The sequence below is a fragment of the Equus przewalskii genome, chromosome 26 (genome assembly GCF_037783145.1).
Source record: "Equus przewalskii isolate Varuska chromosome 26, EquPr2, whole genome shotgun sequence".
Classification (NCBI taxonomy): Eukaryota; Metazoa; Chordata; class Mammalia; order Perissodactyla; family Equidae; genus Equus; species Equus przewalskii.
This window is the reverse complement of record NC_091856.1, coordinates 18,906,922-18,918,939: the sequence shown is the minus strand read 5'-3', so window position 1 is coordinate 18,918,939 and position 12,018 is coordinate 18,906,922. Positions and strand designations below refer to the sequence as shown.

The 12,018-nt window shown below is 55.3% G+C and overlaps 1 protein-coding gene across 5 annotated transcripts in view; it reads right to left on the bottom strand.

Moving 5' to 3' along the window:
- COL27A1 (collagen type XXVII alpha 1 chain) overlaps nt 1-12,018 on the bottom strand; it is a 142,186-nt gene that overhangs the window by 11,419 nt on the left and 118,749 nt on the right. For all 5 annotated transcript variants that reach the window (XM_070596334.1, XM_070596333.1, XM_070596338.1 and 2 more), the window contains 14 exons: nt 11,851-11,904; nt 10,998-11,051; nt 10,808-10,915; nt 10,234-10,341; nt 9,259-9,366; nt 5,758-5,811; nt 5,217-5,279; nt 4,793-4,846; nt 4,594-4,629; nt 4,464-4,481; nt 4,223-4,258; nt 3,910-3,936; nt 1,593-1,658; nt 422-590 (listed from right to left, as the gene is read on the bottom strand). In XM_070596334.1, coding sequence (XP_070452435.1) covers nt 422-590; nt 1,593-1,658; nt 3,910-3,936; nt 4,223-4,258; nt 4,464-4,481; nt 4,594-4,629; nt 4,793-4,846; nt 5,217-5,279; nt 5,758-5,811; nt 9,259-9,366; nt 10,234-10,341; nt 10,808-10,915; nt 10,998-11,051; nt 11,851-11,904 — 955 coding nt within the window. The remainder of the gene's footprint in view (nt 1-421; nt 591-1,592; nt 1,659-3,909; nt 3,937-4,222; nt 4,259-4,463; nt 4,482-4,593; nt 4,630-4,792; nt 4,847-5,216; nt 5,280-5,757; nt 5,812-9,258; nt 9,367-10,233; nt 10,342-10,807; nt 10,916-10,997; nt 11,052-11,850; nt 11,905-12,018) is intronic.

Genomic DNA, 12,018 nt, shown 5'->3' with positions numbered 1-12,018 from the left:
TGCAGACAAGAAGGGCGGAATCCTGGCTTGCCAGGGAAGCCATGACGGGGTCCCCCCCGGGTCCCCTCCTGTCCCTCAGGGGTTTTTTCTGCCAAAACTCTAGTCTCGTTGCACTGAAATGGTCGTGCCCAGCTCGTGGATCTGTGGGCTCTGGAAGGGTGGAACCACTCCTTCTATGTTTCCCACTATATCCCCATAACCCCAAGTGCAAGGCCTGGCATATTGTGAGGCTCAGGGACTGTTTGTTGAGTGAATAAATGACTGCCCACGTGCCTATCTCCTCAACAACAGAAACTTGGCCCAGATGAGCTGAGATTTGAATGCTACATCTCCCCCAGCTCCTTCCAGAGCTCCCCCGTCCGTGCCCCGCCCCACCCCCGGGGCAGGAAGCCCTCTCTTCAGACCCCACAGGCCCTCATACCATCCACCATCTTCTGCTCGCAGTCCATGAGGTCCCGGCAGACCCGGGCGGGGTTCTCTTTGGTGCCCAGGGGCGTCTTAATGCTCTGGATGAGGTTGCTGAGGTAGTGTAAGGTTTTAAAGATCTCCCCGCCCTGGTCCAGCACCAGCCGGTCCGGATGGCTGTAACCCTGTCGTGAGGAGAGAGGTGACCAGCGGCCCCTTGAGGTCCCAGCCCGGCCCGAGGTCCAAGCTGCCACAGCCCCAAGTTCTCCCTACTTGGGAGACATCTCTGCATCCCCAGGGGCATGGGTGGGACAGGGGTGGGTCCGCCTCCACGTAATGGATAAAGAAGTAGGGACCAGGGATGGAGCGGGGGGGGGGGGGGGGGGGGGGTGTCTAGAGGCTTGAGGAGCAAGGCTCAGCCTGGTCCCCAGTGCCGGATGGGCAGGCCCCCATGAGTGAGGCAGACAGGGTGTGCAGGACCCTAGGGAGGGGCCAAATCCCTCCAGAAGGGGTCGGTGGAGGTCTTTCCTCTGATCTCCCTGGATGGAAGCAAGATAATGGGCCCTTGCATGCTGTCCTCTTTCCTGGATTGTGAGCCCTAGAGAAGCGACTCGGCATCAATGTTCCCTAGCATGCAGCTCAGGGAATAGATGGGAATGTCTATAGGAGGTCTGAGCTGGGGGGTGGTGAGTTCCCCGTCACGGGAAGGAATCAAGGCAGCAAAGGGCACTCCAGACAGAAGCTCAGCTAGAGGACACCCGAGGGCTTTCTCAGCCTGGAGTCTTGGAGCTGAGCTGGCCCCAGGCCAGGGTCTGAGCAGAGCCGTGCGGGCTGACCGTGAGCTTCCTGCTCCTGGAGGCTGGCGGGACTGAACCACGGGAAGCTGCTGTGGGCTCTGGGCCTGGATGAGCATCTCTCCTGACTCAGGCCAGCAAGAGCTCTGAGCCCCTGAGAGGGCTGGCGGGAAAGCAAAAGGGCTCTGGGCCCGTTTCTGGCCCCGTGCTGGCTCGCACCGGCCGTGTGGCGGTGGACTGGCCGCTCTCCATGCCGAGCGCCTGTGGTTGGGGGATGCCACCAACGGCTATGAAACGCCCCGTGTGGGCCACGTGGAGGGCGCTGACCACACGCGGGCCATTATTTCCGTTTCCCTGGGAAAGATCCCACGCGGGCAGGGCTCCTGGTGGTACCTCTGCTCTCAGTGCTCCATTCGTGTCCATCCACGTCTGGAAAGCTGCCCCAAGGTCATCTTGTTGCTGTGCAAGGAGAAGACAGGGTGTGTATCCTGGCCCCTCAGGGCCCCCCAGGGCCCCCTAGATGCACGAGGCAGGAGCCCCAGGGTCTGAGCATGAGCTGTCCCATCCCCCCTTCCCTGGTGAGAGTGTGGCCAAGTCACATGTCCTCTGGAGTTCCCAGTCCTTCCTCCTCTTGCAGGGAGTCAGAGCTGACCCTTCAATCCCTTTCTCCAGGCACTTCCATAGCTCTCCATCGCCCTTCAGATTAAGTCCAAATTCCTCAATGTTTTTACGAGACCCAGCCTGAGTGCTGTGGTCATTGACCCTGCCTCTCTTCTCTCCCACAGATGCTCTGTGCACCTGACACACTATCACACTTCAACATTCCCAAGCACCAAGCTCTAACTAGCCACGGGGCCTTTGCACATGCTGCACCCGTTTTGCCTGGAGCACTCTTCCTTCCCGCCAATGCTCCATCCGGCTCTTCTTTTCCAGTGGTTCCCAACCAGGGGCGATGTTGCCCCCTAGGGGACCTTTGGCAATATCTGGAGACATTCTTGGCTGTCACAACTGGAGGAAGGGGTGGTACTGGCTTCTAGTGAGTAGAGGCCAGGGATGCTGCTAAACATCCTGCAATGCCCAGGACTGTCACTCCCAGCAAAGAATCATCCGGTCCCAAATGTCGGTAGTGCCACAACTGAGAAACCCTGCCCTGCCCTCATCCTATAGCAGTCAGCTGTGATGGGGGCTCTGTCCTGATGCTTCTGCCCCCAGGCTGGGTGCGGCCCCCTCTCTCTATGCCCCCACAGTCCCCACGTCTCTCCTTCGGCTTGCACTGCAATTGTCTAACGTACACTTCCACCTCGGGCCCTAGCTCCAGGCTTTCCAGAAGCACAGCTGCAGTCTTGCCACAAAAACAGTGAAGAGAAGGTGACAGCAGGCGGAGCTCAGGACGGGGTTTCAGGGCTGGGGTTCAGGGGTACTTCCCAAGTTCAAATCTCAGCCTTGCTGCTTCCTGACTGCATCTTGCTGACTGGGCAAGCTGCTTAATCTCCCCTTTTCCTCAGTTTCCCCATCTTGACAATGGGCACAATTATAAACCTCTCTCAGAGCGGTCGGAAGAAGGGAGTTAATACACGGAAAGCACTTCTAATGGTGTCTGGCATATTACAAGCGCTTGATATATTAATTATCATTCAAACTATTCAGAATCCTCTAATGTTCCGTCGTTTAGAGGGCAAGGCTTTTTCCTGGCTCTCTTCACATTCCGTAGCCGGCTTTCTTACTGATAAGGACCCGGGAAGGGAGCTGAGAGAGGGCCAGGGCTGTCGGAACGTTTGTGTGGGCGACGCAGACAGACAGGGACGGCAAGAATCTGAGACAAGAAGAGCAGAGATTCCTACGGCCCCTCTCCATTCACTCTGTCCCCTTGGTCACTCCCTGGAACGCAGTGGGCCTGAGTCTCCCAGCCAGCCGGGGGCGCAGGGGTGAATGGGGACGGACGCGTCAGAGGGCTTGGGCCGGGTACCCACCAGGCAGGGACGCAGGGACCTGATCTGCTCTCTCACCCGACCCCCGTTGGACTCAGAATCTGAGCTGGAGGGACCCCGTGATGGTGCGATTTATAGTAAGAAATACATATTCGGTCTTTGAACCTGATCCTGGCACAGAGCCCTGTAAACCCTTGGAATTTCCCGTGATGAGAGTGACAGAAGTGTCTTTTGTTATGCTAATGAGGCGATTTTTGGAAAGCCCTTGGGGTGGGGGCTGGCAGCCTGGGGAGCCAATGACGTTATTAGTGGGTTGGAACTTTCAGACCCATCCCCACTTCCCGCCAGGGAGGGGACAGAGTCTGGAGGCTGAATCCATCGCCAAAGGCCCGCGATTTAACGATCGTGCCCTCAGATGCTCTCTCCTCTCCGGGTGGTGTCAGAGTTGAGTTGAACTGTAAACTGTAGGACACCCAGCTGATGTCCTGAGACTTGATTGTTGGTGTGGGGACCCCACCGCCCCCGGAATTGGTACCAGAACCTATTCAGAGCCTCAGCAAGCAGCTGGTCTATAAGAGTGCACCGGCACGACCCGGGAGCCCAGCGGCTGGAGAGTCCTCCTGGGTCCAGGGCTCCCGTAAGGAGTGACAAAGGACACGTGCATCCCTGGGCCCAGCTTAGGGTTCTAGTCACCATGGCCAGAGAGGTCAGCTGCCAAACACCCACCCCCTTCCCGCAAGGCCTTACCCTAAGGAGGCAAAAGAGAATGTTCTCCAACTTACAAAGTGGAGGGGGCTTCCTGGAGGACCCTGCAAAAGAAGAGGCTGGCTCAGGATGTGATGGGGACTGGGGGCTGGAGGCCCGGGGCCACCAGGAGACTAGAGAGGACCCCCCAAGCTGGTCTGCACTCTCCCGGAGGCCTGGCCCCACCGGGGCTGGTCTCCACTCTCCTAGAAGTCTATGGGCTCTAAGAAGCTTTCAAGTCCTATAAGGTCAGGGTCAAGAAAAGCGGCTGCTGGCAAAGCCCTGGGCTCCCTCACAGGACCCCGCCTCCTACCCTGCAGTCCCAGGGGCGCCAAACACACAGTCACCTACCGGTGGGCCGGGCCGCCCTCGGGGGCCGGGAGGACCCTGGAGGGAGAGAAAAACAGTGAGGCCCTGGTCCAAATTGTTCCATCTCCCCAACCCCAGGCCTTCTCCAGCCAACTTCAGACCCTGGGACACTGGGCCCCCAGCAGAGACAGGTGCCAGTGGGAAGACAGGTCCAGGAATCCAGAGTGCCCCTACCCCCTCCCACTGCCCCCCCCACCCAGCCCACACACCCCAGCCCACTCACCCTCGGACCTTGCAATCCCTGGAGGGAGACAGAAGCGGGGAGAGAGAGTTAGGGGACCCGGGCTAAGCCCCCGACTCCTAGAGTCCATCCCTCCCCCAGTCCCAGCAGCACTGTCCCTCCATCCACTCACCAAGTCCCCTTGGCTGCCTTTGTCGCCCTTCGGACCCTGCAATAAACCCACAGCCCAGTGAGCGAGGGCTCAGAGAGGAAGCCCCATTTCCCAGATGGGGAAACTGAGGCTCAGACCGGCCCTGGGTCACGGAGACAATCTGGAGCCAGGCAGAAAAGGGAACCCAGCAGTCTGTCTGGCCAACCCCCTGCACACGTACCGGGCGTCCTGAAGGTCCCAGGATTCCAAGGGGCCCGATGATGCCCTCCTTTCCCTAAGGGAGAGAGAAGGGCGTCTGTGTCCTCGTCCCAGGGCCCAGGGAATAGAGTCACAGGGGCGGGAGGGTCGAGGGCAGCCTGAGTGTCCCAAGGGAACAGAACGGAGACCTCCTCAAGCAGGCACCAGGCCATGCGTCTCCTGAGCCTCCTCTGTGCTTTGGGGGATGGGGGGTGTCCAAGAGTGGAGACAGGAGAGCAGGCAATGGGGTAAGATGGTGGCCAGCCGGCAGGCACGGCATAGACAAGGGAGTGGGGACTGCGGGCGGAGGGGGGCGCCAGGCTGAAGGAGCAGGAAGAGGAGGACACACCCCCACCCAGCAGGTGGCTGGCCAGCTTTGGGCCGGGACAGAGAGAGAGGGGACTCACCATCAGGCCAGGGGGCCCCCGAGGGCCCTGGATGCCTTTGAAGCCGATGTCTCCAGGGGGGCCCTGGGGAGGCAGAGGAGCGCTGTCTGTGAGTGGGTGGCCGCTGGTAAAGGCGCCAGCAGTTCCACCACCCCTGGGGTCTGGCCAACTTGCCCTCCCTGCCCAGAGATACCCCAGGGAGAGTAACAAATGTCCACCGCTATTAAGCAGCACCAGTGCGCAGGCCCGGTGCCGCACGGTGTATATGCCTCTGGTCTTACAGCAAACCTCTACCGTTGTCAAGCCCATTTCACAGGCGAGGAACCTGAGGTTTGGAGACCAAGTGACCTGCCTGCAGCACAGAGCAGGTAAACTGTGGAGCTGGGCTTAGACCCCAGGTCTGCGGGGCTGTGAGCACCCGGGGCAGGATACTCAAGCTTGACTCTGCCTGTGTTCCAGCCCACATTGTAAATGCTCCAGAAATCTTTGTTGAATGAATAAATGACCATGTAGGTGGGTGGACGGGACCCCGACAGGAACTGGGTGGAGTGGGAATCGGTACCTTGGGTCCGAAGAGGCCGGCCATTCCTGGGAAGCCCATCTCGCCGGAGTCACCCTGAGGGGAGAAAGGGATGAGAGGGGGTGAGTGGGGCCGGGACAAGGGTGCCTAGCTGGTCACCCAGGACCCCCAGGCCTGCTGCCTCCCGGGGACATTGGCCACCCACCGCGGGCAATCAGATGACGGGAACAGCTTAGACTAGACACCAGGTCAGCCTGGCTGAGGGGGCAGGAGCCTGTGCCGTCTGCCAGATGAGAAAGCGGAGGCCAGCCCAGGGATTCCATGAGGAACGTTCTAGAACACTCGGGATCTCCTGGCCTAGGTGTTCCAGGAAGAGAATGGAAGGATCTGCAGACTCTTCCCAACCCGCAGACCCCAAAGGCTCTATGAAGGAAGGACCCCATAACAGTAACCCCATTCCTGAGGGCGAGCCACGTGCCAGGTGCTCTGCGTGAACCACCAGGTGTGCAGGTTCCTCCATCAGCCCAGGGAGGTGCACACACCCTCTTCACAGAGGAAGAAACGGAGGCTCAGAGATGCAAGAACTTGCTCAAAGTCACACAGAGGCCGTGTTGTGGAGTGCGTAGATTCACATCAGGTGCGAACAATTCTAGAGGTCTGGACCATGTGGTAGGTGTATGTTTAACTTTTAAAGATGCTGCCCAAGTGTTTGCCAAAGTTGTACCATTTTACATTCCTATTAGCAGAGTATGAGAGCTCCAGTGGCTCCACATCCTTGCCAACACTTGGTATAGGTAGTCTTTTAACATTTTCAGCATTCTAGGGACCAGCCCAGTGGCGTAGTGGGTAAGTTCACACCCTCTGCTTCAGTGACTCAGGGTTTGCAGGTTTGGATCCCAGGTGTGGACCTACACACTGCTCATCAAGCCATGCTGAGCCAGCATCCCACATAGAGGAAGATTGACACAGATGTTAGCTCGGCAATAATCTTCCTCTAGCAAAAAGAGTAAGATTGGAAATAGATGTTAAGATCAGGGCCAATCTTCCTCACCAAAAAAAAAAAAAAGAAAAAGAAAAGAAAATTTTCACCATTCTAACAGGTGTGTAGTAGCATCTCATTGTGGTTTTAATGAGCATTTGCCTAATGACATTGATCTCCTTTTCATGTGCTTATTTGCCATCTGCATATCTTCTTTGAAGTGTCTATTCAAATCTTTTGCCCAATTTGTTTACTGGGTTGCTTATTTTCTTATTGAGTTTTGAGAGTTTTCTGTATATTCTACATATAAATCCTTTACAAGAAATATGATCTGTGCTTTCTCCTAGTATATTGCTTATCTTTTCATTCTCTCAACAGTGTCCTGTGAGGAGCAAAAGTCTTAAATTTTGATGAAGTCCAATTTTTCAAATTGTCTTTGTGGATCATACTTTTGGTGTCCTACCTAAGAAATCTTTGGATAACCCAAGTCTCACAGATTTTCTTCTATGCTTTCTTCTAGAAGTTTTAGCGTCTTAGGTTTTACATTTAGATGTGTAGTTCATGTTGTGTTCATTTTTGTACATTAATGAGGTATCTAATTGTTCCGGCGCCATTTGCTAAAAAAGACTATTCCATATCCACTAACATGCTGTTGCACCTTTGTCAAAAATCGGTTGGCCATATATGTGTGAATATGTTTCCGGATTCTTTGTTCTGTTGCCTTGATCGATTCGTATGTTTATGGAACTACCATACTTTCTCGATTGCTGTAGCTTCGAATGAAGTCTTGAAATCCACTATTGTGAGTCGTTCAATTGGGCTCTTCTCTTCCCAAGTCGTTTTGATTATTCTAAGTCTTTCGAATTTCCAAATGAATTTTAGAATCAGCTTATTATTTTCTACAAGAAAAGTTTGATGGGATTTTGACTGGGATTGTGTTGAATCCATAGACCAATATGAGGAAAACTGACGTTGTAACCATATTGAGTCTTCTGACCCACAAGTAGAGTGAAAACCTCCATTTTTAGGTCCCCCTCACTTGCTCCCAGCAATGCTTTGTACCTTCTCAGTGCACGTGTCTTGCACACCTATTGTCACACGTATCTCTGAGTATTTCATATTTTTATGCTATTGTAAACAGCACTGCTTTTCAGAGTTCAAATTCCCACTGCTTGTTGCTGGTGCAAAGAAATACAATTCATTTGTGCCTCTTGAGCTGGTGTCCTGCCTTCTTGCCAAACTCACTTATTCTAGCAGCTTCAATGTAGGTTCCATTGGATTTTCTACATAGACAATCATTTCATCTACAAATGGAAAGTTTCACTTCTTCCTTTTTGATATGAGTGCCTTTTATTCATTTTTCTTGCCTTACTGCATTGGCTAGAATTGCCAGTACGATACTGAATAGAAGTGGTGAGAACAGATGTCTTTGACTTGTTTCTGCTCTTGGGGAGAAAACTGTTATTCACTATTAAGTATGAGGTCAATTATAGGTCTTTCATGGATGCCCTTTACTGAATTGAAGAATTTCTTTTCTATACCAACTTTGTTGAGAATTATCAGAAACAGAGTTGGATTTTGTCAAATGCTTTTCCTGCACCAACTGAGAGGATCAAATGGGTTTTCTTTTTTTAGTTTGTTAATATGGTTAATTATACTGATTTATTTTCAAATGTTAAACCTTCCTTGCATTCCTGGGATAAACCTCACTTGATCTTTATGTACTATCCTTTTTATATATTCTTAGATTCATTTTTCTAAAATAGTATTGAGAATGTCTGTACGCACATTTATGAGGTATATTCATCTGTAGTTTTCTTTTTTTCTCTTTTTGGTGAGGAAGATTGGCCCTGAGCTAACATTTGTTGCCAATCTTCCTCTTTTTTTTTTGCTTGAGGAAGATTGTCGCTGAGCTAACATCTGTGCCAATCTTCCTCTATTCTGTATGTGGGATGCTGCCACAGCATGGCTTGATAAGCGGTGTGTAGGTCCACACCCAGGATCCAAACCCATGAACCCCAGGCCACCAAAGCAGAGCATGTGAACTTAACCACTATACACCTGGCCTGCCTCTGTAGTTTCATTTTCTTGTAATGTCTTTATCTGGCTTTGACATCAGGGTAACGCTAGTTTCAAGGAACGTGTTGGGAAGTATTCCTTCCTCTTCAATTTTCTGGAAGAGTTTATGAAGAATTGGTATTATTTCTTCCATAAACATTCACTAGAATTCACCAGTGAGGTCATCTGAGCCCAGAGTATTCTTTGAGGAAAGCTTTTTAAACTATAGATTCAATTTCTTTAATAGATATAAGGCTATTTAGGGTTGTGGGTGTGATTCTCCTCTCCTCATTCTGAAGGGACCACTCCAATCTCATTTCTCAGCCTCCTCCCACCCACCCCGCTCTGCGGATGCAGCACGGCATCTGGTGCCCAGAGAGGATCTTGCTCTGCCCTCATCACAGAGCAGGCCAGTGGCTTCTGGGTCTGTGTGTGTGCACGTGTGAAGGTGAGTATTTGTGTGCATGTGAGCGTGTGAACACGTGCTTCCCCTGGGGCTCACTCACCGGCTGGCCTTTGGATCCGGGCTCCCCCTGGGTCCCGGGAAGCCCTGTTCCGCCCTCTGTCCCCCGCTTGCCAGGAGGACCCAGCTGCCCAGGTAACCCACTTTCACCCTTAAAGAAACACCAAAATGAGCAATCAAAGGGGGGAAATGGTCCTAGGGGAGGGAAGGGAGGTACAGGAGACACAGAGCAGTGGTTCCACGGGGTCAGCCGAGCCGAGATCTCAGGATGCTGGGCTCAGACGTGGACCTGGCGGGGCCTCAGAACTTCAGCCTCTTCAGAAGGAAAGTCTTCCCTTCCTCTGGCATTCCAGGGCCCACCCCCTCCCCTCTCCCACACTGCCTCTCCTCTTTATTGTTTTTTCCCAACAGACCATGAAGTTCCCACCTCCGCACCGCCACCCACTCTGTTCCTCTTGCCTAGAAGGTGGCCTCCTCTTCTTTCCTCACTTACATCCTCCCTGGGCCGAGGCCGCCTCTCCCTCCTCCACCTGCTCTCCTCACCAAGGGTTCCACCTCTCCCCATCCCAACCTCGAGCTCAGGGAGGGTGAGAGCCGTGTGGATTCATTCCCCTCCATCTCCCCTTCAGTGGCTAGCCCTGGGCTCACACAGACTCACAGCAGCCTCCCCCACCCAAGGAAGGTTTCTAAAAAGATGCCTCGGAGGAGGGTCCCAGCCACAAGCAACATCTCCTTCCAAAAAAAGTCCACAAGAGGGCGCCCAAGGACAACTCAATGACCAGCTGCCAGTTTCAAGGGCCTGGCAGGGGGCAGTATTGATAGCTATCGGGATCAATGATCCTTTAAGTCAGGTTCAAGCTTGGGGCAGGGACCCCTGAGAAAGGTCAGCAACGTGGACTCCATTTCACACAGGCCCTGGGACCCGGGTGCCCGTGTGAGCATTACAGTCAGCGTCATTATAGGTAGCGCCAAGGCGGGAAGGACGGAGGGTGGGCGAGTGGATTAACGAGTGTCTGACCTTGAATCCTGGGGGCCCCTGGGCTCCAGGCAAGCCGGCCACCCCTGGATTTCCTCTCTTCCCAGCAGGGCCCATGGGGCCAGGGTCCCCATCGTCTCCCTGCTCCCCCTGGAAAGAAAGAGGGCAAAGGAGGAGCTCTCATGTTCCAGGACACAGGCAGCCAAGGAGGCAGGATGGCTCGAAGTCTGGGTGGTCTCCGGGGGCTGAAGGGAGGGAGGTCAAACTCCAGGATGGAGGTCATCCGGCCCGTGTGCGAGGAGGGCTGGACCAGGGGGACAAGAGGAGATGAGGATGTGCAAGTGGGGAAGGAGAGGGATCTTAAAAACCAGAAGCTCTCTTCCTTGGGCCGGGGATGACCTTTGGGTGCTGGCCTGGAGGAGAGACGGTCAGAAGGGCCACACTCCCAGGTCCCAAGCGATGAGGCAATTCGCCCACGCAGGAAACGTCTGGGTATGTTGGGTCTGCCTCACCCAGGTTTCCAAACCTGCTCCCCCTGGCCCAGGGCCTATGGCAGCACCCCCCACCCCCCTGTCTCCAGTGGAGACACCATCTGTTCACCTCGGGCCCTGCTCACCTGCTGTCCCACTGGACCGTCCCTGCCAGGAAGCCCATCTGGTCCAGCGACGCCCTCGGGGCCCTGTCTCCCCACCACGCCCCGAGGCCCCGGCAGCCCCTGCAGGCCCTGGGGGTACATGAGAAGCTGGTGAGGGCTTCTGGGGCGGGCAGGGGAGCAGGTGGGGGAGGAGTAGCTGCCAGTCACTCACCTGGATCCCCCTCCGTCCTGGTGCCCCGGCCTTGCCTTGTTTTCCCTTTGGTCCCTGAAAAACCAAGGGGCACATGACGGGGGGGCTGCCTGGAGGAGGCATGGAACCCTAGGAGCTCTGGAAGGAGGCGTTGAGGGGATCATGGGCCCCTGTGTGGCTGAGCCCTGCCCTTCGGCCTCTTGGGCCTCTGCACCTGAATCTGCAAATGGGCCCAAGCATCCTGGCCTGAAGCCCAGAGCAGGGCTGGCCTTGTGACCTGCCCGAGTGGTCGCTGACCCTGCTCTGGCCCTGGGCCCTCACAGGCTCCCTGCTGCAGAGGCTCTGAGCATTGCGTTTCCAGGTGGGAGCCTGAGTCCACAGCTGGCTGGTCCCTGTGACCCTCAAGAGTGTGGCGATCCCTGAGGGATGGGGTGGGTGTGCCGGCAGAGGGGACATGCCTGGGGGGAGCTTGAGGGCATTAAGGCAGTGCTGGCCCAACCTCAGGCAGGCAGATGCAGGGGCCCCGGGGGCAAGGCAGGAGATCGCTCCTCCAAGGGCTCTCAATTCCTTCACAAGCATCACTGTCCCTCTCTTTTCCTCCAGAGCCCCTCACTTCACTTCTCCCAGTTGCCTCTCTTTCTGCAGTGTGCTATGGTGGAAAGAGGCCGACTTGGGATCTTGACTGTCCTGGATTCAAATCCCACTGGCTGACCTCGACAGGCGGTCCCCCTCATGGAGGCTCCATAAGTGGGGCTGGTAATCCCCCTCCCTGATCCCATTGCTTTCCAGCCCTGCCCCCCGCCCGCTGTGTGCATGGGCCGGTCTCTTCCCCTCCCGGGGCTCAGTCTTCCCTGTGGACATCCAGGCCTCTTACCTCTTCCCCTTTCGATCCTTTAGGTCCCGGTCGACCCCGGGGTCCTGGATGCCCCTGCAAACCAAGGTGAGATGACGCAAGGCAGCCCCAGGATTCTCTCCCGGGGAGGGTGGCCAGTCTCCGCCTGGAGAGGGAGGGGTGGGGAGGGGTTTGGGGGTGCAGGCTCTG